General features: G+C 40.7%; 2 protein-coding genes across 6 annotated transcripts in view; one reads left to right on the top strand and one right to left on the bottom strand.

The window, feature by feature from the left end:
* hdlbpa (high density lipoprotein binding protein a) overlaps nt 1-27,942 on the top strand; it is a 239,887-nt gene that overhangs the window by 192,666 nt on the left and 19,279 nt on the right. The gene's annotated exons all lie outside the window — the stretch shown is intronic.
* farp2 (FERM, RhoGEF and pleckstrin domain protein 2) lies at nt 3-27,710 on the bottom strand. Of its 5 annotated transcripts, none has more exons than XM_018669969.2 (27): nt 27,412-27,710; nt 26,535-26,767; nt 19,697-19,801; nt 18,490-18,532; nt 18,329-18,407; nt 17,768-17,865; nt 17,237-17,351; nt 14,468-14,615; nt 14,268-14,363; nt 13,950-14,113; nt 13,735-13,803; nt 13,537-13,594; nt 13,119-13,389; nt 7,972-8,156; nt 7,662-7,751; nt 7,082-7,215; nt 6,912-6,993; nt 6,588-6,825; nt 6,002-6,132; nt 5,827-5,895; nt 5,636-5,725; nt 4,872-4,954; nt 3,932-4,050; nt 2,920-3,059; nt 2,027-2,134; nt 1,765-1,916; nt 3-1,648 (listed from the first exon to the last, which is right to left on the bottom strand). In XM_018669969.2, the coding sequence occupies exons 2-27, from the start codon at nt 26,733-26,735 to the stop codon at nt 1,555-1,557; spliced, it is 3,162 nt and encodes a 1,053-aa protein (XP_018525485.1). In that variant the 5' UTR covers nt 26,736-26,767; nt 27,412-27,710; the 3' UTR covers nt 3-1,554. The 5 variants fall into 5 exon arrangements, 4 of the variants coding, with proteins under 4 accessions (XP_018525485.1, XP_018525486.1, XP_018525483.1 ...); XM_018669970.2 differs by lacking the exon at nt 2,920-3,059 and adding an exon at nt 3,556-3,719 and having other exon boundaries at nt 8,020-8,156; XM_018669967.2 differs by lacking the exon at nt 2,920-3,059 and adding an exon at nt 3,556-3,719 and having other exon boundaries at nt 27,412-27,709.

Here is a 27,942-nt window from a genome sequence, read left to right as displayed (position 1 = left end):
ACCCTGATTGAAATGATCTTTTATTTGTTAGATTTTCAATGGAATAACATGGAGACTACATGAGGGCATTCAGGAGCATGGCCCTGATTACATACTAAACAATAAATAGGAGTAACATACTCAATGTTAACTGTGCAACAGAGTCAGTCTCTTAAACACAGAGAATGTCAAATGGTTGAGCAATGACCTCTATCATCACCGTCTGTCACAGCTCCAGAGGGAGGGGAGGTGTGGGTAGGACAACACAGTTGGCTTCTCTGCGCACACACGCGCGCACACACACACACACACACACACACACACACACACACACACACTGTACACATGCGTACACACAGAGTAAAGGTTCCAGTCTTCATAAAAAATATATATCAAATAATACCACGGTTGCATGTAGCACACTAAATAACTGACAGGAAGTGTCATTGGTGTCTCCCATGAGTCAGCTCCCACTTGTCTAAACAGCCTGACACAGAAAGACATAATCACCCAGTACAATTACCTCAAAATATGTTCTTCTGGTTTGTTTTAAAAATGAAAATCTGCAACTTTTACACAGAGTAAACACAAGAGCAACCACTGCACAGTATTTCCTCAAGCTGTTATCCCTATGCAGAAATAATAACAAGACAAAAGATTACATTTGATATTAAAGTAGCACCACACTGGCAATAATGCTGCCTAACTAATCAAGAGTATTAAGCAGAGCAGCTCCCATTTGAGCACTCCAATCAACAGCTGTATCCTCCTATTAACAGGAATATAAAGCCTCCAAACTGGACTGGCCTCAGTTTTAGAAATACTGCTTACACTGTAGTTCATACAGACTGATGCTTAAAACCCTATGAAATCTTTACTTTGTCAAATGTCTGAAGCTAAATCACGCATCTTTGTCTTAACAGCAGCATGAATTCCTCAGAACTTCCCATGTATCCCCCAAGATTAAACAGTTTCCAGTTTCAAACTTGTTGCAACATTTCATTAACTTTCTGCATCTCTCTCTCTCTCTCTCTCTCTCTCTCTCTCTCTCTCTCACACACACCTCTTTCAAATTACAACGAAGGGAGCACATACTGTCCTGTTCCCTCGTTTTCCACATACTGTATCTCTTCTGTTTCCCATAGCACTGTGCCGTACCCAACAAAGCTTCAGTCGTCATGCGCTCAAGAGAAGTCCTTCAAAAAGGCTGAATTTAAGCCCTTTGTGTTGGATTTGGTCCCACGAAACAGTATTTCCTGTTGTATCAGTCTATATGAACTGAGCCCTACACATGCAAAAACAAAAGTGATCATAATGTACATGTCTCCCTTTCATTATATCCCGTATACTGGAGCAAATGTTATCATTTACATCATTAATCAAGAAAAATGCACAGACCATTAGAGAAGTGAGCTGAGAAATGTTAACACTTTAAAACTGGCCAGTATCTTTCAGTCTCCAGTTGTTAATGTCCAAATGTTTGTGTCTCTATAAACTGACACAGAGTCTGACGAGACTGAACTGAGTTTATCTGGTGTCCTTAGAGGCCCAGCCTCCAGACACATGATGTTGGATTCATTTTCCGTTGATCTCCACAGGACCTCCTTTAGGTATGAGCATGCTCATCCGGCCCGTAGTGCTGGCTGCACTCTTGATCACCTCCATCCATCTGTGAGGAGACATGGGCAGACTTAGTTTAAAACTATTATTAAATTACCCCATGAAGTGTGTGACAGTGCTTTGGGGGTCATGGAATTAATTATAAACAAGTTCACGTGCTCGTACCTTTCGAAGGTGTACTCGCTCTCTGCCCGGAAAAAGTAAACATGGGACTTGAACTGCAGTTTGAAGACGTACTCCTTGTGGATGCTGTCAGACTCCTCAGGGGTGCTGACTGTGTAGCCAAGCAGGGGGAGACTAGCCAGCGGGAAGTCGTCCTGTAAACAATAACAACAACAACATCAACATCGCCTTTCACTTCAGTCACATGATTTTACCATGTTTGTACTCTAGCAGATACAATAAAAGCCAAGCTGTGAAGGCTAACCTGGTGAGTCTTGTAGAAGAACAGGCAGAAATTGGTGAAAACAACCCAGAGTTTCTGCCACCCATTACTGTTCTTGAACTTCCTCAGCAGGTACCCTGAGAGCTGGTTCTACAGAGGTGGACAAAACAGAAAATATACAGGTTAGATGTGATTATTAAATTACTGGAAGTATTTTTTAGAAATTCAAATCAACAGTCAGTGGTTTGTGGCAGTGTGCCAGTGACCGAGTTGAAAGTTTAATGTCAGGCTGTATTTTTCTATCTCTCACCATTGATTCAGTCGGTTAAATAACTGGGCAATAAGAACATACTGCCAGACAATCATACAGCTCGAAAACAAGCCTGCTCGTTAATCAACTGTAACTGTAAAACAAAATCAAGGCCAAATTACAACCCTATCTTCCCACTGTAAACATCCATTACAGTTCACAGTCGAACATCTGCGGTCATCTTTGATCTGCTGTACTTACGATGGTTGTACACACTTTTTTTTTCTGTGCAATGAGGGATTATCAGTGACTTCTAAATAAATTAGTACTTAACTGTTTCTAACCTGTTTGTTTGTTTGAGTGCTTGTGTTTCTTGCCCTGACTATTTAGAGTGAGGTTGCCCTGTTCCAACACATTAGCAATTACTTTGGCAAATATCCTTTTATCATAACTGCTAAAGCCAATATGAGGTTGTAGTAATAAACCAATGTTGTAATACAGAAGAGTTTCTTCTGTTTTGAGCGTGTATATCTTGACATGTGGAGAAAGAACTACGATCTATCCATCATATCCATATATCAAGTTCAAAATCTCCATGTTTTTCACAAAATTTCAGCATGTAATTAAATACATGATTAACTGCTTTTAACCCCGTTGTCTTCTTACTGGCCAATGACTCTAGTACCTGGTTCATGTGCAGGTAATCAGTGAGAGAGAGGTTCTGGTTTCGGTACCAGCAAACGTGTGTGATGGTGTTTGGTCTTTGGCCTTGACCGAGGAGATACCGAGGAGGAAGCTCTGGTGAGACGGTCGGAGAGCCAAAGACTGAGGGGGTGAAGAGACAAAAAGGAAGAAAGGGTGCATAGGCAGTGTTAGCATGTTAGCTTGGAGAAGAAGAAAAGGGAAAGATAAACCAGTTAAGAAATCCTCCAGGTCTGTGAAGTGAAAATGTTAGCGACAGAGAAATAATGACAGAACCTGTCTGGCATGCACATTAATAAAATCCTATGGCTTGTGTAAGGTATTAAAAAAATATATTAAAGAGCCATCCAGGACACACTTCAGTAAACAGTAGAGACAGTACAAACACAGGATATTAACAGTCACCAGGGAAAAAGGGACATTAGAGGAAAATGAAGGGTTAGAAAGAGAGGGTGAAACGCCAAGATCGACCCCAGAGCAATGACAGCCGATCCGCCTCGAATCCAGTGATGGAGTGATGATGAATGTCAATGACATGTGAGTAAAACTATTCATGGTCTGTGTGTTTGGGTGTGCAGATGGGTGTGTAAGTGTCTTAATGAGGGCAGAGGAGGAGTACCTCCACAGCCAGGCTGTGATCGGACATAGACACACTGGTGTTGCGGTGCCAGCACACATGCATGGTTGTGTTGGCACGGTGGTGCGTCTGCTTGTCCAGTGAAGTCCGGGAGGAGTTCATGTCATCCTCCGACTCCTGCTCCAGAGAAACCTCGTCAGACGATCCTGAGAGAGGGGGGGGGGGAGGTGGGACAGGAAGTATGTGTGGAGGACAGGGATTAACTGTACATCTGGATGGTTGCTATGTCCCAAGGAAAAAGCTCCTCAAAAATGTTTCGTTTTCAGCTGAGGAAAGTATACAAAAGCCACATAAAGCAGACCTTTCCACTCAACAGGTACTGTGCTTACTGTACACATAATACTGAGGTTAATCTTACGGTTGGAGCGATCAGTGAGTCCAGCATCAAGGAAGATGCTAGATTTTTCTTGAGACTTCTTGGCCATATCAATAGCCAGGTTCAGATCCTCAATCCACTTCCCCATCTCCACTTTGGAGCTGACAACACAAATATAAAGAGAGAAGATGAAAAAAAAGTAAGATGTTATGCAAGCACATATACAGTAGGTAGAGCTGAATTACGGAATCACAACTGCTTACATGTGTCTTGTGAACTTTCCCATTTGCATTTTTCAAGCCTGTGATTTTAGGAACTTAAGTCTGCATTACATGATATAATCTGCTCGGCTACTATTAAAGGATAATTCCAGTTTATTACCACTTAGGTCTTTTTGTGCTTTTGGTCATGATTTCTACTGCATCAGCTTATTCAGATCATCTAACCCGCCCATTTGGAGGAAAAAAAAACAAAAGTGTGTGCACATGAAATGTCCATAAAGATCCCTCATTACACAGGAAAACTGTGTGTGAAGCCAAGAAGGCCAGAACTGAACCAGCAGTCTGACCATCTTAATCTTTTTTTAATGAAGGCAGCTGTGTTATGTTCTCACAGGGCTAAAGTTGGTCTTAATGCAACCTTAGGCCCAAGTTATTGTAAACTGGAATATTTTTTTAGATCATGAATTTGCAGAATAAAATTTAATTTTCTTCAAAAAAATATTCTTGTTTTTTATAATCAAAATGTGCCAAAAACATTATGTATAGTCATTTTTAATCAGAACAATGCAGGTTTTGTTTTATGAGATGACACTAAGTGTAGTATGCTTTCTACACTGAGCTCCTATGAATTATAGTCATTATCAATAAACATTAGCAATGCTCTCCAAACATTTACACAGAAACTGCTGACCTCTGTTTAAACAGTAAAGCAACACCTCTCATGTGTAACTGTTTCACATAGTCTAATATAAAACCCTCACCTGGCAGCCACTACAATAGTTCTCTGAGCAGAGTAGATGGTGAAGCAGTGGGGGACTGACCACTCATTTTCACTTTCCTCAACCTTCAGACAAAAAGAGAAAATCAAAGACATTTGGTCACATGGAGGAAACAGTTGTGATATGAACAACTTTGTTTACAGTGGTTTATGAGGAGGCAAGAGTGGACAACAAGGAAACTGTATCAGAAAGTCTCAAGTCATAGAGAGACTTGCCAAAGAGCCTCTATTGGAGTATCTCTGTATATGGAGTTAGACCATGTCCTTTTCATTCAGCCTCCTATCAGTATCCATATTTAGGTCCAAAACACACCTATGAGTTATGGCAAGAGGAAACATCACTATGCTCTGTTTATACTTTATCATTATAATTAGGCCTGATGAACTACACATAGCTGCAAGGACTGCGATGACTGTGGGTCTTGAGTCATCTGCTAGGTGTGCTTTTTGGTGATCTGTCTACACAAGCATGGGAGAAGAAGGGAAGGGTTTGGGCATCCAAAGCTGGCAGAGCTCAGAGGACTTACCGGTGCGTCCAGCACTATGAGCTGCAGCCAGGAGTAAAGCAGAGACATGCAGAGTTAGGAGACCCAGGCCCTCCCTTCTCAACATACTGCCACAATGACTGTAACCTGCACATCTTATCATCAGGTATTACCAGTCATCTGATGGTGTCCCCTTTACAGGACTGATGCAGGTTAACAAGGGACACATTTAAAGCGTGTGATCTAGAGTCTGTATACTCACTATCATGCCATGAAGGGGCAGCTGGCCATGCACTTTGAACTGATTGGTTGCTGTAACACCTTTACTTGTGTAGAGGAGCATGTCTGAGAACTGAAAAGAGAACAGAAGCATTAAGATATATTTTCAAGCACCATAGTTTGCAACTGCTGAATCTTAAAGTAGAGCTGCAGTGGAAGTAGTTTTGTACGAACCAGGAAAAACATCCTTTGCTGCAGCCCTTTCTTGGTGAGCTTGTACAGACATCCCTCTCGTATGAACTCCTAAAAAACAGAGGAAGCTTGTTAGATTAGACTGTAATATATATAACACTTTTTTCACTCAGCTTCCCAGTGCCCCCTACCCTCTGCTCCATGTCATTGCACTCACCCTGCCTGGTGCTGTCAAGTTCTCTATACCAATCAAGTCTCTCTGCAGCTCTGTTAGCTTCTGGAAATTCTCCAGCCGGATCAGACTACTCTGCAGCTGAGTGGCTATCTCTGCCACTTCCTTCAGAGCCTCTGCATAGAAACAAAAACGATTAGGATCCAAAAAATTTTCCATCACTGTCTTATTACCATTTGGATAAAGTGACAACACAGTTAAGAAAAGGGTCTTTAAAAATACATTGTCTATTTTGACAATTTTGAAGGAAAAAAAGCAGCTGACACGGCATCTGTGACACCTCATGACATCCTGATAAATTACATGAACATGTCGACTTTTACAACTTCTACCACAGTTCTGTGATGTTGGCCCATGAGGCCACAAAATACCCCTCCACATACATGGCAAAGTGACAGATGAGTTATGTTTGATTTCATTTGAGTGAAGCTGCTGTCAGGTGGAACACTAAAGAGAGAGTGCCCATCTCAAAAGACAAAACTACTGTGTAGTCTGATCCTGGCATTACTGAATAATTAGTATATTACTAACAGTAATAGGTGAAAGGATCTGTGATCTATGGAGAACTCACCCTTGCAGTCGTCATGATCACGGTGTGCAGGGGAATAATGCTTGCATAGTCTCTCCAGGATGAGTTTGTAATGCATGAGGCGCTGGATGGGCTTGAGCAGGAATGTATTGAGGGGCAGGTAGCAGACCTTCTGCAGCTCAAACTCTTTGTAGACTGTCTCCAGCTTCTTCAGTCTCTTGCTGGCTTTCTCCAACTCTGTCAAAACCTCATCATGCTTCTGTAGATAGCTGGTGAATTCCTGAGGATGATCAGCATGAAATGCATGAGTCAGTCAAATGTGTACAGAGGGAGGAGATTTTTCTAATTCAAGAGCTAGCAAGTCACCTTAAGAGCACCCATGTTCCTCAGCATCACATCACCAATCCTCTGGTAGTCACCTTTGACGTGAGCATTAGAGCGTCCCTCCCTGAAGAGACAGTTTTGTTTTCATTAGCATCTCATCGGGGGCTGCAGTGGATTGTATCACACATACAAATACTGAAGGAGCACCTTACCAGAGAGCCAGCCTCTGGTCCAACTCCTTGAGGAAGCCTCGGTGGAACTCGTAGATGGGGTCGATGTTGGAGAAGAGGAGGGTCATCAGGCCTTCAGGCATGGCGTTTTCTTTGATCACAGCACTGCGGAACCACTGGGAACAGCAGAGTTACAATACTGATTCATATTTTCCAAATTATAGAAAACTAATCAGCAAATCTTATTGAACTGTTCCAAATTGTTTCAGCTTTTCCATTGTGAGGATCTGCTGCTTTTCTTGAACTAAATATTGTCAGGTTTTAGACTGTTGATTGGATCAAACTAGTGATGTCACCTTTAGGAAACTGATGATAGTGATGCACAGTTTTCTGAGCATTCATTTTAAATATATATAGTTAACTGAATATCCTTCAGGTACAGTCAGAGGGTCTGATTCTACTGACAAAGTTTTTATCACTTACTTCTGTATTATAAGATATTTTCATTATCTTTTGATGCATACTGTTGCTGATGCTACTACAGTTTCTTCACAAAGACCACATTATTTGTACATTGTCTTGGTAAATCCAAGTAAAAAAGAGAATGAAAAAAGAAACTCACCACAGTTATGACCTCAAGGTCTTTTAGGTATGTTCGCTCTGTGGTCAGAATCTCTTTGGCAATGAAGTAGGCCTTGTCGGTAGGATATCGCTGCAAGAGGAAAGGGAACAGTTTAAAAACTGAGTAATGGACAACACTCCCATCATGAGAGAACTACATTTTTTCAAAGTGAAACTTACTTTCCCTTGATTACATGAGCAAAAAGTTTGCCATGCCATTATAAATTATAAGGCAAGTGAAGTCTATGATTTCTACTCTTAAAAAGGGTTTGTGAGGCGGGGGATGGAAGGGTGGCATTTGAGCAGTATACCTTCCTCCTGCCCTCCTCCTCCTCCTCTAGCCTGGCATTGCTGCCCACCTCGCTCAGGATGGGGCTTTGCAGGGGTGACGGGGCCTGGCCCGGCAGGCTGAGGGTCGACATCTGGAAGGAGGGCGACAGGCAGAGGGGACCCTTGGAGTTGAAGGGTGAGAGCTGAGGGCTGTCCACAACTGAATCTGTGGAGGAGGGAAAACAGAGATTAATGAACTAAAAATCAGACTGTAGTGTTGAGGGTTGGGAACGTGAAGAACAGAAGAATCACAAGGGTTAAAGGATTTTACTTAAACAGGTCAAACATGATCTTTTGAAATGGGTGGAGTTTAAGTCAACAATCATGCTCTCAACACAAAATGGAACTTAGTACAATAGAATGTTGGTAACAGTGCAATGTTGCACACAGGCAAATATATAAGAGTAAGCTTTCATCCTCACCTAACCTGTTTTTCCACAATTATCTTATTTCCTCTCAGAGAAAAGCACACTGCCAAACAACTGCACATTTTAACAAAAACAAGTGGAACGGTTCATCACACACTGGCCACAAATGAAAGGGGAGACGGAGAGTAGACCAAGTAATGCTTCCCACATTCCCCCCCTGCCATTGTTTTCAGAGCCCTCTACGAGAGGGACAAATGATTCATTACCAACGTATACAAGCCCGATTCCATTTCAGAGAAATGGCTCTCTAGCTTTTGTTCTGCCTGTGAGCTTTGCTACACAACAAATGAGGAGACAAAACAAGCAGATGAAATGCTAGGCTGTCCTCTCTACTGAGTCACAGGTCACCACAGCTGTTCTTCTAATTCTATTAGAGAGAAAAAGGAGAGAGGGAAAAAAAAGGAATCGGGAAGGCCAAGAGGGAAGAAGAAAAAAAGTCGCTCCTCAACCCGGAAATAATTGCTCACGCAAAGACTTATCAGGAATGTGGCTTGTCTGGAGGGCAAATAGTTGTTTATAGTTTATCTGAGGTGCCCCACAGGGAATGACACGAGAGGAGAAGAGGGCGGACGTCAGGCTCCACAGCGGGAGGACGGGGGTTAGCTGTGGAATGACTTGGCACAAAGCCTGTCCAAACAGGGAGCACACACACTCAGATGGAATTAGGCTGAGGAATCTTGTATATGAGTTTGACCCAATCCCCCCCAACAGCTTACGAGTTTCAAATATAAAACAAAACAACTGTATGTATTGACTTGTTGCAAGACAATACAGGCTTCACTTTCTAATGTTGTTACCCTGAGGAACACTCAATACTAACAGGACAATTAACTTCAACTTCTCTAAAAGGACATGTGATAAACGTATTCAGAAAATAAAAAGACTGACTAAAGTGTGGCACTAATGACTCAACAGAGACAATCTAGAGCACATTGTTACTGCATGTGACCCCAGCTGTTGAAGATTTTTAAGCAGAAAGGGAAAGGGATCACAAACTGGACCTGCAGAGTTTCATTTAGTTTTCAAAACATTCGAACAATGATAAGAATAAAACAGCACACACCTACACACAATATTTACACTTCTGGTGTTACAATAAAACCCCCAAAACCTCAAAGGATTCTTACTTCTCCAACAATGATATTAAGAGGGTGAGGAAACATTTGTTCTGGTCTATGCACAATCTTTCATTTTGGCCATTAAAACAATGTGTGCCACCACAGGGGTTTCTGTTAAAGCAGTTGGAAAAATTACATCAGCATTGCTTATATGATTTCAGTCTGCATCTCAAAAAAATTCTGACATTCATGGTACCCAAAAGTGATTACTTTATTCTTGAGAGTAAAACATACAAACATTAAGTACAAGCTGTTTATAATTAGTAAATATACAAGTTCAAGATTAATTGATGATTACTTGATGCCTAAGTGCAGTTAGCTTAGCTGATTATAAATGTCAGCCCGTCATTAATTAAATCTTTAGTTGAGATGTGGGAAGAACGACATGGCAGAGAAGGAACCAAGGCAAAAATGTAAAAGAAAAAAAGTCATCAAGACAAACCCAGAGCTCTGTATGGTTACTGTAACTAATATTCCACACTCTCCAAGGTGACACAGAAACAACTGTCCACACTTCTGAAAATAGGTTTCTCTATTTTCCTTTTGTTTTTATGTGTAAAAATAAAAATGGCTGTTTCCCATCCTTCAAAATGACAATGAGAACAGGTGAGTATTTATCAACTGTCTCGATAACTCCTACTTTAGAAAGCCCCTTTCCCACACAGGTGTTGGCAGAAAACATCCCCAATCTAGTAAAAAGTAAACAGGAACGTACACCTGAGATAAAAGCATATTGCATGAAAGGAGTGAAAGTAAGTGCTTTAAGGCACTGTGGTGCAAGTGCTGCTGACAAAACAAAACTCTGCAACATGTACAGAAAAAGCAAACTTTGCTGAAAGTCAAGTGAAATCTGCCTTCAGACAGAATAAAGTGAGCTAAAATGAGAGGAAATTAAAAATTGGACTCTGCAAGTCAAGACTGTTTTGAGGAGAAAATGATATCATGAACTAACAAAATACTGCTAATTACTTTGACATGAACACAGTATTAGCTTTTCATGTTCTATGGCACAGTAAAATCATTTCAAGGTAGACTTGATAAGACCAGACACCACAGGCTTCTCTGTCTTAAGCTTTGAGGGTGGACAAAACTGATTAAAGAAGTCTAGTATATTAGTGACTGACCACATGCCATTATGAATGCTTCCAAATAACATTAAAAAAATCCAGCTAATATAAAAGTATTCATGGCTAATGTGCAAAAGACCCCTGTTTCCTTCTAATAAAGAGACTACTATCTTCCTATCCTGAAGATAGCTAATGCTAAAACCCTGAAACATGCTAAAGGCCACATGCCAGAAGAGGCAAAGCAACGTAACCTTTACCACACACTGCTGCTACTACACCTGCTAGTCTAGAAGGGTCTCCTGGAATTTACAAACATTGATGGTTTCAAATGTTGAAAATCGCTACATTGAGATGCTCCATGGTCTAACTTTTAATAATTAGGAAGTACTATTGTATCAAACACTATTGTACATGGTTTGCTAAGACCTTACATACATGTAAGATGATACATTCATTTTGTAGAAAGTGGTGTTAACAGCGTACTTAATGGCTCATTAGCACACTGCTTACATTCTTCAACTTAACTAAACATTAATCAAAAATGTTAGTTGGCGAAATACTTTTATCCTTCACCTACTCCACGCTGTGGACTAGACTGATGTGAAACTGTTCCAACTACTTCAGCCAGCAGATGTCAGTGAGGCACAGAAGTGCAAATAAAAAGTGGGGCTTCAAGGCATAGCTTGGTTCTTTTTTTTTTTTTTTACAAACAGGAGAATCACTGAAGCAGGACAACTATTGGTTTCATTTTTACCCTGAGATTAGAGACAAATTATTGATTACCCCTGGAAATCTCCACACTTGAAAGCTAGATGATGAGGATTATTACTAATGATAATAATAAGAGTTCAGAATTTGCTAAGTACTGTAAATTAAGATAAAAAATGTGATACCAAATTTTTTGGTCAAGTAGAAATCATCATGAAATACATTACTTACAAGTTCCCTTTAACTGGACATATTTTAGTTTTTTCTAAATCAAAAGCATAATGCCATGAGATCAAATTAAGAGGAGGATGCAGAACATTATTTTTCTCACCTCCTAAGTTACAGTGCTATATTTTCTATCTAACAAGACATTCCTATGCTTATGAGTAATTTAGTGTTTTTAAGTATGTAGAACGAGTATTAAAGATACAAAACTTCCAAAGTAAAAGCAGAAAATGTTTAGCATTTCCTGAAATGCTTGAGGATTACGCCCTAAAGCCTAATCAACATTTGCTCTGAATAAGCTGAATCCTGTAGATAAGACAAGTGAATAAAGTTATTCTTGTTATTCAATAAGATACCAACAAGTTTTTGCTTTATGAAAGACCAAAACTTGATAAGCTAGGCTTTATGACAAGACAGGGGAGTGATTAAGAAAAAGCTACCACGACCTGACCACAGCAGGGGAACCAGGTCAAATCATTGACAAAATTTAAAATAAGTGCTCACGAAAAACTATGTATGGAATGGGAGATATTTTTCTCCACTTCTCAATACAGAGATTTAAAAATAAAAGCATGTAGCTGATGCTACTCATTATTATCAATTTCAATGTGACTATAATTTGGAGAGCCCTGGACTGAGGCCTCAAGTGTTGAAAAGATGAGTTACATTTTAATATGAGGGGATCCAGAGGTGTCTGCGAGGGCCAGGGCCTGCAGGTTGTGACACTGAAGAAGGAAACCCTCTATACCACTGCTCCCTGTGAGGGGATTACTGTAAAACAGGTTCTGCTCAGGGGGAAGGATGCTGTCAGAGCCCCAGTCAGAGTCTGAATCTGAGCTGCCGTTCCCAGAGCCCTCAGTGGCCGTGGGTGGGTAGCTGAGCTGCTCGAGCTGCTCCACCAGGTCACTGAACTGCACAGCAGAGCTGCTCTCAGAGCGCACAGAGTATGCTGGGAAGTTGACCATTGAGCTGGCCTCTGACTGGATGTCAGAGCCTGGCAGGCGAAGTGAGGAAGAGTCAGGGCCACCATAACCCACAGACATGGACTCACCTGCAGAGCTGAGCCCGAGGTTGTCCAGGGAACTGCACTCAGAGCGGTTATTCATCAAGGAGCTGGTCTCAGAATGACCAACAATACTATCAGGGAAGGGATTGGTATTACCATTCAGATCCTCAATGCCAACACTGAAGATTCTGTTTTTGCTGAGGTCAGATTGATCCACATCATGAAACTGATCTACTTTATCATCAAGCCCATAAGAGTAGGCCTCAGCCCCCCCGCCATAAAAGGATATTTCAGTGGGATCGTCATCTATAAACTCCTCAGTGACGTGCAGAGGTGAGTTGGACATTGAGAACATGGGGCTCTGTTTTGTACGCATAAGCTCAGCCTCAAAAGCCTCAGGTGTAAGAACCCCCCTCCTCTTCCCTCCACCCCCTCCCACTGAGCACCCAGTTCCCCTTCTCCCACCAAGCTCATTATCCTCATTGCCATTTTTGGAAGGCTGTGACTGGGAAGTGCCACTCTCTACACACACAAACAAGGGGCTGCAGTGTCCTGCTGCCTGATTGCTAGGGGCACCTTGAAAAGCGTAGTGGGATGTGGAAGCAGCCTTGACAGGTTCTTCCTTCGGAGGGCTGGGGGGTCTGGTAGCTTGCAGAGGGGACTGAGGCTGCTGCTGGTGCTGATGCTGCTGGGGAGGCGCTGGAGAATGGCTCAGTGTGGACAAAGGCTGGGGCTGATGATGGAGTTCTGTTCGCGGGAGGACACTAGAGATGTGTGCTGGGTGGAAGGACACTGCAGCAGAGGAAGGGGAGCCTGGGGCCCTGAGACTGTCATTGAATGACAAGCACTGTAATGATACAACACAGACAAGACAGGGAAAGAGAGTGGAAAGTAATAAAGAAGAGGGGGAATTGTATTAGTAAATTCATTATAATACAATATTAATAAAGTTGTATCTATTGTGCAAATGCATCAACCTTGTAGCACCACTGACCTGTTTTGGCACATCTGTTGCTAGGGAGCGAGCAGACATTCGTATTTTGCTGTTCCTCCTGAGCAAGAAAGAACATCACGTCAGAATTATGATGATAAACGCAGTGTGGAAACATTTCCCAGTCAATACTTAGGAAGATTTAGAAAGGCAAACAAATAGTCTTTCTGATAAACAGCGTGGTGCAGTGGAAACACACACCTCTGGTATGGCGTTCTCTTTGCTCCGTTTTCCCTGACATATTCCACAAGTTGCTTCTGGGTCCTTCCACTGACAGAAAGAGTTTTGAATTAGAACACTGAATGACGAGACCACTCAAACATTTTTTTTGCTTCACTGTACAAGAGAGCCCAAGCATCCTATAAACAGGCATTAAAGAGGACCTGTGTCTCTGCTTTTATGCCGGTAGTTAATACCTGTATCTGAAGGAAGAGCCTCTAGTGAAGAGGATAGCTTTGGATTTGGGTTGGGGTTGGTCAAACAAACGGAAAAATGAGTGATATTCCACACAGATCTTCCAAAAGATTTTACATTGGTCTCGACTGGCCATCATAAACTCCAGAGTGTCCTGATGGGGCCCCTGAAAACCATGGTTAAAAAGAAACAGAAATGAAATTACACAATAAGCTGCTCTCCTTCACAGTGGATGTGTAATCAGAGACATACAGATAAAATAAACTCTGGCAGTGAGTCATTTTCTCAACAAGGACACTAATCTCTTCATCAATACGCACATGAACCTCTGGGTGGAGCTTGATCAGGAACCGTTTTCTTTTGAAGCTCAGTTTGCGAATCTTGGACCAGTTGAAGGTATTTATTTTTGTGTTGCCCTGAGAGAAAAAAAATGGTAAAAAGAAAGAAGTTCTGTTTAGCAATATTGTTAGGGACTGAGGTCATATTAACAAAAGTCAGCTGATATGACAGCAGCAATTACCTGGAAAACTTGAAGGCCCATATGAGCAACAGCCAGATTGATTTTGGTGCCTTCCCGGTCAGCTGCTGGGTGGAAGCGGACTCCATACATCTCCAGTTTACGGGCAATCTCCAGGATTTGGAAATCTGATTCAGCTGGAGTCTGGCCCCTGAATTAGACAACATAACAAACCCATCAACACTCATGAGTAACAACATCATGTCCTCTTCACACTGTTCTTACAGCACACAGGCAAGTCATGTACAGTTTTGAGTTTGATTCACAAAAAAAAAAAAAAAAAAAAAAAATCAGTCTTGCTTATTGGAACTTCATGTTCCAGTTCATAGATTCTAGTCCATAGCTGACCATGTAATACAGACTAGACAACCAGACACTGTCCAACACTGGTTCAAGACCAGTTTCCAGAACAGGAACAGGTTTTCTACTACTTTCTACTATCCAAATGGAGTGATATAGCATGTGGTATTCCAAGGCTAAATTCTTGAGCCTTAACCTTAACATAGTCCCATGAGGCCAAATGATACAAAACAATGAAATTAATATAAGACAAAAGTGAAGCCTCAGTTCTTTTAGCCAGGTGAACTCAGCTTAATTTTGAGAGAAACATCAAGTCAATAACAAAGAAAACTGAAGAGAGAAAACTGAAAATATGACCAATTCTCAGGTCATAGATCTGGCTTTAAAATACTGCTGCTTATCTACAGTATAAGATCACCATTACCCATCTCACACTCACATACAGAATTCAACTTTTATCATTTTAATGATTTAAAATGAGATTGATTGTAATTGTCTTATTCAGTATGTCTTATTTAAAATCTTTGATACATTATGCAACGCACTTTGTATATGAAGTGTGCCCCATAAATAATCGTTACCTTTTTCATAGTTCCTAAAGTCATTTTAAGTACTTGCCATATCCAACTTCACTTCCCTTCTAATAATAATAGTAAATCTTACTGTCTTCTCAAAATTCAACACCATATGTTAACTGAATTAAACCACTGGATCTACTTTTTTTTAGAATACCTATTGAAAACCTTGCCAATAGCTTATCAAGTAGTTCAGCTGAATTAACACTCCATCAACAGGCTCAGCTTTTACATTTTCATCATGCATTTTACAATAAATCAGGCTTGTGGAGCCAGTGTTGTGTAGCCTAGTGGCCATTATGCAATTTTCCTTTTGATTTACCACATACAATTCAAACAAAGATTGTATCATGACTTGTATGCCAAGTAGTGTGACCTTAAATCCCTTATAACTTCGAGGATTTGAGAGGCATTATCTAAAACCATGTGATTACAACCAAACAGCATGTTAGGAAGACATATCCATCCAATCATCACCACATTCTAATTTTGTTCATCCGTTAAGCAGTGAAATCTCCTTAGGGCCCTCCCCTGCCCCACTGGCCTTACGGCTAATAGACCGGCCAGAGCAGGGGATTAGGCCAGGGAACTTGCCGCTTGTGCTTCCACCCTGGTAACCAAGGGAAGAGATTAGCAAAGGTCTTTACAGCCGCCTAATACACTGGGTTGAAAAGAGACCGTATTGGCCATAGGATAGCACTGTGCTAACAAGGAGGCTGGTGGTGGGAAAAGTGCAGTGAGCAGTTTTGTAAGGCTCTAAACTCTGAAATGGGACAAACCCCCTCATTATAGTTGTTTAGCCAGAATACACAGTTGTCTCAGTTCAGTTACCTCATCATAGTTAACACTAAACATTTGCGTTTGAAGCCACATGCAAGGGACACAGGCTGTGTCACTGCTTAGAAATCCAAAAAATCATGATTCATGTGATAGCCTTTTGTGGAATAGAATTTTGAATTTGAGATGAAGGTTGAAAGTGGCAATGTGTACACTCAAAATTGATGGGTCATTCAACACTTGGCTGAAAACTCTCAGTAAAGAGTGGCATTAAATTCTGGTAAGCTCCAAGCTTTCAAACCACAAATGGTCAGTGAATGAGTCAATACTCAAGTTGACTGAGTGAAAACCAGTGAGACTAGAGAGGCATGTATGCATTTAATAAAAGCAAGGGATACCTTGAAACCAAAATATTCACTCAATTTGGGTATATCTGAACTCAGCAGCATGTATGTCATCTGTGAGATGAGGTCAGATGGCGACAGCCCCTGTCCTCAGCCAAGCTGTGTCAACATCACGTGACTTAACATTTTGTCAGGGGTAGAAAGTAATGCATCACAATTACAGTACTCACAGGTTTCTGTACTACTCTATGTTCTACTTGATCTGTAAATATTCCCTCCCTTCAGTTCTTATCAAGCATTATACTTTGCTATTTAAGTGGCACAGTAAAATGAAAAAAATATGATGAACAGTGCACAAGAGAGTTGAGCAGAAGTGTGAGGTCAGCAGCTGTGAAACAATCTGCTGGCAGCCTGGCATTTGGCTGGTCTGTGGCCGGGATGAGACGCTGCAGCTGTAAATATGTACTTGATAATTTTAACTGTTTGAAGCAGCTGGTAGAGGTGCTGAATTTCACTTTCTCACTGAGGGAAGGGAAAGACTACAAACACCTTGTTTGATAGAAACTGGTCTACCTCATGATTTACATTATTTAACATAAATATTTTGGGCAGTTACATTCCAATATTAAGAATATAGGGAAAGAAAAGATCCGGCAAAAACAAAACTGGCACATGAAAGCGAGAGGCAGATTGAGAAGGCAATGTAGAAACATGAGGAGAGCATCATACACCTCAACATGAAACCGTGTAGGACAGAAAAGAAGGAGCAAACTTACAGGTGCCTGCGGTGGAGCTCCATGATCCTCTCTTGCACCTTCTCTTGGTAAGGCAACAGCTTGTTCATCCTCAGGAAGTCCCTGTCTGCTACGTCGTCATAGTCACCAATTTCCGCTGTGGTTGATGGAGATGGAGGGGGACATCAGTTTTTTTTTATACATCAATGTAAATGTCCATTAAGAGAGGTGCAGTGATTCTGAGTGTGCACACATTAGTTTTGATAAGATTTTATGGCAAATAATTCTTTGACAATGGAGTAACATGATTTGTGTAATGGAGCTGTAGGTTGAGATGCTTATGTTAGGGTTGAATATTTCTCAGTGTAACACACTGCCTTTGATATAAAATAACTGAAGGAACCTGATGTTTTTAGCATCATGTAGTGTGCAGTGTGTATCCTTGTTTGTGTGTTTATCAGCGCTAAAACAAAGCTGCTGAGTCCAAACAATGCATTGCCAATCAAACAAACAAATAAAAATTTAATTAGAGAACTAACAAATACTGTAGTTAAAATAACAGCTTAAACATACACTGGACAAGGTGAGAGGCCAGCAGGGCTCCCGTATTTTCTGTGCAGATCAACCTGCCCTCCATCAGATCTCTCTTCATCTGCAGGGAAAATAAGTACCTGGAAAAAACAGCAGAGGTTTAGAGTCCATCTCTTTATGTAAATAGTAAGTAAATAAGCACAAACCAAGCTTATTATGGATTCATTTAAGTATATTTAGGAAAGATAAATGTCATTTAACACCACTTAACAACTCTTGGAATCACATATGTGATTGCTCATTAAAATAAGGATGAAAAAATTTACCACAGTGAAAACCCTAATTGAATTTACTTTAGTGTGATTAAATGAGCTTGTTGTGGAAGCAAAATAAACCCATGCATTGATACATGCATTTCTCACTGACTGCAGCCAAGTATTAAACTTTCAGAAACATTTTTGGCAGAACAAATACTATAATGCCCTGAATACTATAATCATGAGCTTCTGAAAAGTGAAAAAAAAAACTCAGTTTAGTTTCTAAAGCCCTTCTACACAGGCATGAGATAAATGTAATATCCAGTAGGAAATTACAGTCACTGACCTCGTGTACTCCTCCTGCAGCTGACCGGGGTCTGGAGGGAAGAATTTCACTGACAGCCTAAATAGGGTATTTGCTGGTCCTGAAAAACATGAAAACACATCATCAGCACACATACACATTTTCATTAAATGGAACTTGAGCTAATATTTGAGTTCACTTACTTCTGACTTGTTTAACAATGGGTTTTGTGGGTTCCAGCCAAACCTAAAGAGAAGATATAGTATCATCTTCACATTATTATGAGAACTTTTTACAGAATTTGACATTTGACATTTACCTTGAATGACTCCCTTACAGCACAGTTTTTACACTGTATCAGTGTTTGGGTGATAGTAAAGTGATGTGGCAATGTTTTGCTACAATGTTGTGGGCAAAAACTGGCTTGGAGACCTCGCTCTAGGAGCCTGCCTGCCCTATTACATCTGGGCCTGATTGAGGGAGGAATGTGCTAGATCCAGACAGATATATTGAGAAATTGGTATCAGCTGATATTTATTTAAATTCTTCTCTCAGCTTGTAGTTACACATACATGTGTGTTAGGGTATAAATTCAGTAAAAATGTGCAGATACTGGTCCATCTTATTAGTAAACAATTACAGCCATGACAATCAGTTAATAATTTGATTTGTTTGAATTTACTATCATCTCAAAAAGGTTGAAACTTCTGACAACTGGGAAACTTAAACAACGCTAAATATTTTTGCTTGACAAATGATTCAAATGATTGTTCAATATATCAACTAATTGTTTCAGTTTATTTCAAAAAGTCAGTCATTCCGCCCTCTAAACTGATATTAGCATCAGGTCTAATCACACTGCACAGGTGAGTATATAGCAAAACATTCAGTTTGTTCATGGAAGAATCTCTGTTAAAAACCAAGAGCAGAGCAACAAACGTGCTGTATATATGTAGAATGGTTTTACCAGTGTTAAAACTAACACCAGCTCCATTCTCTTTGAAGAAGATATGTGTTTCATATCTCTTCTCTGCTGCATTACAACAAACTTCTAGGTGGTCTTGAAATCCACTTATGTTTCTGGAAGAATGAAACAATGGAAAGTCTGACATTTGTATATGGGCACGAGTGCCAGACAAGTTAAAAATATTCTAGATTATACACTCAAGTCCAGTGAAACAAGACTACCTCACTGTTTGTGTTGTAAGAAACTACAGAAGTACTTGAGGAATGACTTAGAAGTATTACTTGAGTCAAGACTTTGTGTCAGCAAGCTGTGACCTTTGACCTTTAAAATGTTTTCTGGTCAATACTTAACCTGCATATTATCACTTTGCATATCAGTTCCTTGATATTTAATATCGTCTGTCTCAAAAAGGAAACGAAAGGCACAGTTGCTGGTGTACATACCCAGTTCATCTGCATGTTCTGAAACTCGAGGCCAAAGTAATCACTCTCTATGAGGTTGCCTCTGTGGAAAACCTCAGAGAGGAGGGCCTGTCCAAAAGCTTTTGGCTGGAAGAAAAAACAACAGAAGATCATTAATTTCATCACAATGTCAACACAAAGAGCCTAAAGGTCAGTGATGATACATCTTACAATCTCAATGGTATGTGAGACTGCATTGTTCTGACAGAAAGTTTTAAGAACAATGTAGCTGATAAAAACATAATTAACAAAAAGATTTTTTTCTGAGGCCAAAGTGAGGAAGGCCATGCTTGTGTTCAAAGTGAGCAGTAAATGAACACTGTCTGTCTGTGTGGTGCAGAAAATATTTGGCATCTGTAAATGATCCACTTCATTGTGTGTTTTATGGCTGCGCATGTTCCATCTGTCGATGCAAAAAGTTTCCTTGACATGGCCGGGCAAATAAACTGCAAAAATGTGTCCTACTGTACATTTACTGTTATCTGGTGCTGAGCAGAGTGCAGCAAAGTCACAAGCAGGAAATCTGCCTAAGTTTACCTTCTCAACGCTCTGGGGTTTGTTTTCACTAAATGAAGAACTAATTACTATGTACTAAGAACACACTGCACTTGAGGTTTGGAATCCTAGCCTGTGACTTTTTAAGAAAATTATAGCCTGAAACATCTGGTTGTAATGTAAAATAGTATTTTTAAAAGCCTTATAAAAAGAACTGCTTTGCATGGGCTAAAGTAAAGCATTACAACTCAAAGAGCGCCAGGAGATTTACTGTAGTTAGTCTTTTCATTACTTTGATACAATCATATGTTCTGCATTCACAAAATCTATAAATTGCAGGTGAAACCTACTGACACAACATCCATAAATTTAGGATTCTGTTGTAAAATGCCCACTTTTTCCATACATTTACAGTGTCTGATTACAGCTGATCTCAGCCAGAGCGCAAAAACTGGTGTGTTAAAATACTTTGTCTGAGTTGTCTTTGAGTGCCGGCCAAACATACTGCCCAGACAGCATCACAAAGTATTCAAAATGTATCAGTGGCCAAATGTAAGGAACATTTTGAGGGATTCTGTCTCAGTTTGACACATTCAGTGGGGGTTCAATGAATGCCAGATCAACAAGGAGTCACTGTAATCATATACTAATTTCTGAGCAGACAGAGCCAATGTTTAAAGTGCTTTGTAAACACAGACATTTGAGCAAAACTAAATACTCCTTGTCAATAAAGACAACACTGCCATACAATGATCCTGTTTCTTCTAAGTTTCCCTTCAGGTTTAAAATGTTGATGTCTTTCAACATGTATTTATGTATGTATTTATTAGTGTAAATACAGGGTAACCAGTTTCAAGATTCGAAGATACAGTGACACATCATCAGCCTTATCACTACTAAGCCATATCATTATGTGTGTGTATGTAAAATGTTATTTTACCAAGCTGTGAAAAATTATAACCCACAATTAGGCGACTGGTTTGACAAGAAAAACAGAAACCGATGACAGATTGGAATAAACTGTAAAGTGATTTTTTCCTCAGTGTAGCAGTCATGAGCAGACTACTCTGTGTTGACTGGTGAGCTTTAGAAGCCCCTCCCTCGTGTTACTCATTAACCCTCTGCAGGAATGTAAAACTGCATTCACAGCACTCTGGTCTGGGAGGAGAGTAAAACCTTCCTCTGGGACATTCAGCTTTATCTTCCACAATCTTAGACGGAGGGATGACAGAGATCTAATTCCTCCCAGAAAACTAGCTGAAAGAACAAGTCACACTACTGCACATCACCCTCACCTCCATGAATATACAAAAACTACCCAGCATCATTTCCGCATGAAATTTCATCAGAACACACACTTGAACAGATAATTTCCATTCAAATAATTTCCTTTTATTGCTGACCAGGTTGGGTTATCTGTGTGTGCAATCAGTTACTTTATATACACACTGTGACCACACACTTCTTATACAACTGCAGGGATACCACCCTGATAAAATGCTTGGCATCTATGGATTCAAGAACAGTAACACAGTGACAAGAAGGGGAAATAATTCCACGTGACAAAGGAAATGAGCCAAAGTTGAATGTAGAACAACAAAATAACAGAGCACGCATAGATGGTGATCTACTGAGCGCTCACTATTCTCACAGCAGTATTGAGACAGATAGATATAACAACGTCAACACTGTGACAAAATGTAAAATATATCCTGGGATAAGAGCTAAAGTAATATGTTTTGCTTATCTTAAAAGTTGCTAGTGCGGAAATGATTTGTTGATTAACCAATGAGTCAAACAACAGGAGCAACAATTTTGGTTAATGTTAGTCTTTAAAACAGACATGGCAAGCATTTGCTGGGTCCAGCTGAGGAGTTGTTGATTTTTCATTGTCGAAAAAGGAATGTTTCTTTTCCTGTTGTGGATTATTGGTCAGACAATACAAGTATCTTAAGGATGGCACCTTGGACTCTGAATTGGTGATAAGTATTTTTCACAATTTTCATATTTTGTAGACAAAATTATTTAATTAATTAATTAACTGATGAACTAATATTGAATATGCCTGTTTGCAGCCCCACATGTTTTATTAGAGAAAAAATTGTTCCAGCAAGTAGAATTTGAACCTCTCTGGTAATCACATCACAATTCAAATCAAATCACCAATGATCATTTCTATGTGATAAATGTGTTAAAGTGTAAATATCTTCTGAGAGAACAAAAAGTAATTCCAAAAAATACTGTGAAATTACTACGGGATGTTATTTTAAAAATATTCAGGTATTATATTATATCAACTTTGTGAAGCCCGTCTTCAACCATGATCCTATCTAAATCCATTTTGCCATGCAAATTAAATGTATGATGAATCAGCAGGTTGCTACCTAAAAGCCTGTGATGTGACGGTGAGATCACATTTGTTGACACCCAACTTGTGGTATGGACCACAGTCTCATCTCTGTGCTCCAACATTCACGCAGGTCAGTGGGTCATCCAATCAAGCTCCAAAAGCAGCAGGGATTATGACAAACAGATGTTTCTCTGGGAGGCAAATATTTATGTGTGTGTGTGTGTGTGTGTGTGGGTGGGTGTGTGGAGTGGGGAGTCTGAAAAGCAGCCAGCTATGTGGGAGGACTGCCCTTCTCATGCACAGACAACGAAGAAGAAAACAGACAAAAACACAGGTGTAACCCAAATATCATCCAGCCTGATTCAAATTCAGGGCTTGGGTGTACCTTGCATGACAGGTTGAGCATGGTTTACCAAAGAGCAGTTGATACTCCCCAGCCTCCAGTGAATGGAGTTCTAGAAAAACCTCCTGCAGACAGCAGGGGTGTGTTGGGGCTTGTATTCGGCACAGTGGGATGTACATTGTTTAGGCTTTGCCACCAGGAGATTTCCTGCTGACATACATTTAAAAGCTCTGCACACCAGTGGCCACTTTCACAAGTCTGTGAGGAGACATTTCAAAGTCCAACAGGTTCTTTGATGACTTTATTATCTAAATGGCATCTTTCATTTGAATGGTAGGTGCTGATTTCTTTACACTACCTGGCTATGAGACACACCTGTGGACAGTTGGCCAGAGCGTCTGTTGGCAGATAAACGCCACGTAAGAGTAATCAGGATCAGGTGTTTGAGTATGCCTTCTGCTCAGGTCACCTGTGTAACCCAGATACTTTCCAACCTCAGCTTGGCTTTCAAAACACAGGAAAAACTGGAGCTAGGTGGCACCTTAGTGAGTAGGAGCCTATTAGTCCCAGTGGTAAAAACAAACAAACAAAAAAAAAAATCAGTACCAACAGGAGAGAATATGTGAAGGGCAAAGAATTGTTTGAGATGTTAAACAAGTCTTTCTGGGCACAGCCATTAGATTGTTTAGCTACTTCAGTACACAGTGGGATAGTGTGAGTGCTTTGTACAGATGAGAGCTGAGTGCTCAGCTGTAGTGGTTGTAATGAAGAGCCCAAGAGTACTCCTTTTTTGAGCATACACATGAAACACATGTCCCGTTCTGCTCCATCCATTACACAGACAATCAAGCTCTTGTACTGTTCCAAACTATACCAGTATACTATTACTTTATCTCAAAATCTTGCAAGATGCTCAAGACAACATTAAAAGACTATTAACCACTGTATCTTGTTTTTCATGCTGTTTACATCTCACCAATGTCCATGTTTGTAAGAACAGGTGAAAGATGAAAGCAAGTGCGCAGGTTTTATCATGAGGTTCTGACAAAAGCAAAATGTGATTTCTGCAACAGGCCACTGGCTGAAATTCCTAGGCCAAACTTTCAGCAGGGCTTCACTCCTGAGTGTGTCCCATCCCCCACCACCCCAGCTCAAACTCTGCACTGCCATGACTGCTCCCTCTGAACTGCTCTTTTAACACCAGAGGCTGCCCCCTCTGTCTCCCCCGAACCCACTTGGTTGTCAACCTTGCTATTTATGTGCTTGTTTGCTAACACTAAAGCAAAGCCTGCCCAGATTCCCTCCCACCAATACCCCGACTGTATTGCATTTTCACACAGCTAGGTTCCACATCCCACACTCAGCCCTTTTTTTTTTTTTTTTGCAAATTTCAAGCTGGAAGTTACGGCCAGCAAAGTGGTTGGCTGTGCTGGATAAAAGAAGCCTGTGTTTCCCTGCCCTCCTGGCCCTGCCTCCCTGTCCAGAAACCACAAGGCTGAGCTTTCTCCTGTGCTGGCTGTGGGAGGGGCCTGTGGACAAGAACCATGCAAGCAAATGTCCGCTGATGATGACCATGCTGGGTACCTGAGGCAGATAAAGGCCAACAGATCAAAGCACATGTGCTCTGATCTGATGCGTCTGTTGTATTTCCAGGCTAAAGACATTATATGGCCATAAATCCATGGCCATTGTATGTTTACCATTTTCAGAAAAAGTACAACTTAGAATACTTCACAGATTGAAAAAGTAAAAAGTGTGCCTGTGTGTGTAAGACAGCAAAAGCTAAACTTAAAAACACTTTTGAGATGACAGTATGTTTCACTACCTAAAGTACAGTGAGAATGGCAAAAAATAGCAGGTGATGAAAACTGTACACAAATGTATAAGATATTTGGGCAGCTGAGCAACCCAAAGGGCCACAATGAGGGGAGACAGTTGCTTGAAGGCCACAACCATTTCAAACATTCAACACTGCAATTTTGTGTCTATTTTTGCATACAGTATGCATGAGGGAAAACTACAGTTCCAACGTAAGAAAAGTTATGCCTCAAATGAATATAAAACTAAGAAAGAGGTGGCATAATGGCAGCTCTTTTAAAATGAAAATTAAGTCCAAGTTGTGTAGCAGATGTATAGTCTGCATCCACTCTGTGCACACACATAAATACTATTCTCCCAGCGGCCCACGACTCCTCAGACTGAATGAAGAGAAATATTAAGCGACGTTGGGCAGCGGTGAACAACAGAGCCTCTCAGAGGACATCTTGTTCTTGGCAAACTGCAGTCTGCTTGACAACAGGATTGCCGTCATTCCCCTTTTGCAGCCATGTATTTCTGTCTGCCACCTCCTATCAACACCACGTCCACAGCCTACTTTGAACTCTCTAGGCCAACTTCAGTTGTCTCTCAAGACACAGGGCTGATTATTGTAACTTTCTTTTCCTCTAGACTGAGCAGTTCATGGACCCAATTACATACAAACTAAAACTTGTGTCTGATTGCATTCTATTAGCTTAAGACTCTGAGACGACATATGGTGCATAAGATTATGAAATGTCCGTCTCAGCAGTGTCCCCAAACTACATCTGCCAAAACCGTTATTGTTGTGGCTGCACATAGGATTTAGTACAGAGCAGTTACAAAAGTTAAATATACTAACCTATTCTAACACAATTAGTAGCCGCCAGGTCCATTTCCATTACCATTACCCTCTGAATTAAAACTCTTTCATCAACTGCTCAATGACTTGGTTGTTTATTCATTGTGGAGGCTGCTTTGATCGCTTTGATATTTTTCCCCCCACAGAAAAGGCAGGAAACTTGCTCTGATATAGTGGCTTCCTTATTGCTTCCTATTTGCTTTCTCAATGACTCCTGCAGCAACTTGGCAAGTGGCAATGGGAAAGCACTGTAACAGTCTGGACCTAAAAGTTTGTTCAAGCCAACAGCCAATCCTTAAACAGGATGAACTTTTCTGTGAAGTAATTACAAGGAAAAGAAGAAATTAACAGCTACAATTAAAATGTTAAAATTTAAATGATAAAATGTAACTCAACATGTCAGAGTATTAATTTGGCACAGCAACTAGAAACCCTAAATGTTGTCAATCCTGTCCTGTCTGCTGAATAAAGAAAGTCAAGTCAACCCAGATTAAGGGAGGGTGAAAAATGTAAATGCTAGTGCTGGTTATTAAGACCCACTGTAATTTCTCCATGTTTGCAATTCAAACTATACAGCAATGCATGAGAAATCAGACTCTCACAACTCTGGTTAATCAACTGTTAAAAGTGAACACATGCAGGCTTGAGTCTTGGATGGTCCTATGTTGGTCACCCTCAGAAACAGGAAAGAAAACTACAACCACTACTACTACTTGGGCCTTGAGCAGAAATCACAGCCAAGAAGTAAAAAAGTGCCCTGTTGAGTTACACTGAGTTGCCTGAATAAGAAGACTTAAGTAGGAAGGGATTTCAGCACCAAAGCCATGTGGCAGCTGTCACCAACCCAAGCCACACGCAAGCAAGGATAGACCAGGACTAGAAGTTAAGATACAGCCTGCTGTGTACCAAACTGCAGACTTATCAGCAGTGCACATAAAAGGGAATGTAGGAAACACAATGAGTAGAAACTTACGTCCATATCAAAGAACTCCTGTGAGTCGTCCAACCCCTGCACACGGATTTGTAGTCCTCGCCCATGGCTTTTGCTCCCGCTGACCATGTTGCCACTGAGGCTCTGGCCCGGCTCCAAAGTGCTGATACCAGCATTGAACTGGGCTCCCAGCCTTGTGCCAGGGGTCTGCAGAACCCGGTATGAACCCTCTATCTCCCCCATTACTGCTCAGAGCAGTTCCCCCCGACTCACTCCTGCAAACACAAAGAGCACGAAAAATAAATCATCATTAAAGTTGAGGAAAAGCTGCAAAACGTGATGAAACATTTGTGGTTAAAACAATGTCATATTTTTGGTTCGACTAAAGCTGTCATGAAGCTTAAGTTGCAACTGTGTTGTAGGATGAGTTCAGGTAGTTTTTGTATGTTTCATTCCGAAACGTAGTCTGACTATCTCAGGCTGTTTATGGACATGCGAGGCTCATTCAAAATAAGCGTATCACCTGAGACCAATAGCTGATATTGACCGAGGCTACATGTAGCATTCAACAGTAATGAAGTTTAAAGTCTTACCAAGAATAAGACGACCTACAATACAAGAAATGACGGCGTACCGACTTTGCATTTACTAGCGTACGTTGCATGTGGGCCTAACTGGGTCAGTAGACTTGAATGTTGCACTTACTTTTAAAGCTAGAACAACGAACGGAACGACATTCACGAGCTCCACAGCACTCAAAAAATGGTTTCAGGTGATGTTTACTTTCTTTTTGAGAAAACGATCCCGGTGACGCGAACCTAGGTATTAATACCTTTAATCGACTTTTCTCTCTAAAAAAGTCGCCACACCAGAATATCTTAGTATGATAATAATGTGCATAAAGTAGTTTTAAACGTACCTTTTTGTCCGTGCAGAAACTAAATACTAAAAGTTTGTAACACCGAAAAAGACACTACTCCAGTCCATGGTCGTCGTCGTCGTCGTCCAAAGCAGTGCGCACTCAGACTATTTGTCATTGGCTGCAGCAGGCCCATTCGTCCTGCTATTGGTTCAAATGTGACTGAGGATTGTAGGCTGAGGAGTGAAGATTTACCTTCCTTTACTTTAAATAGCTTTGATGGATGGACAGTAAATGTGTCCGCCTAAAAAAATATATATGGCGTGGCGTGCTAATAACGCCTCATGCATAGTTCTTAAAGTTTGTGGTCTCGAGGCTACGTGTGTTTAATCTACGAGCCGATGGTTGTTCCCAGAGGAAATAAAAAGATTGTTTTATCTAATCGGTTTTATTTGATTTGACTCACAAAGCGAGGCAGACTTCATTTAAGTTCTCGACTAAAGTAGATTAGATGAAATAGATGTAGGTGTTCACTGTAGGCTTCCAAGTAATTCAAATTTAGTATCACATTTCTCTGAATACATTAGGTAA

This window comes from Lates calcarifer, linkage group LG17 (genome assembly GCF_001640805.2).
Source record: "Lates calcarifer isolate ASB-BC8 linkage group LG17, TLL_Latcal_v3, whole genome shotgun sequence".
NCBI classification, from domain to species: Eukaryota; Metazoa; Chordata; class Actinopteri; family Centropomidae; genus Lates; species Lates calcarifer.
The sequence above is the reverse complement of the archived record's forward strand: the minus strand, read 5'-3'. Positions and strand labels throughout refer to the sequence as shown.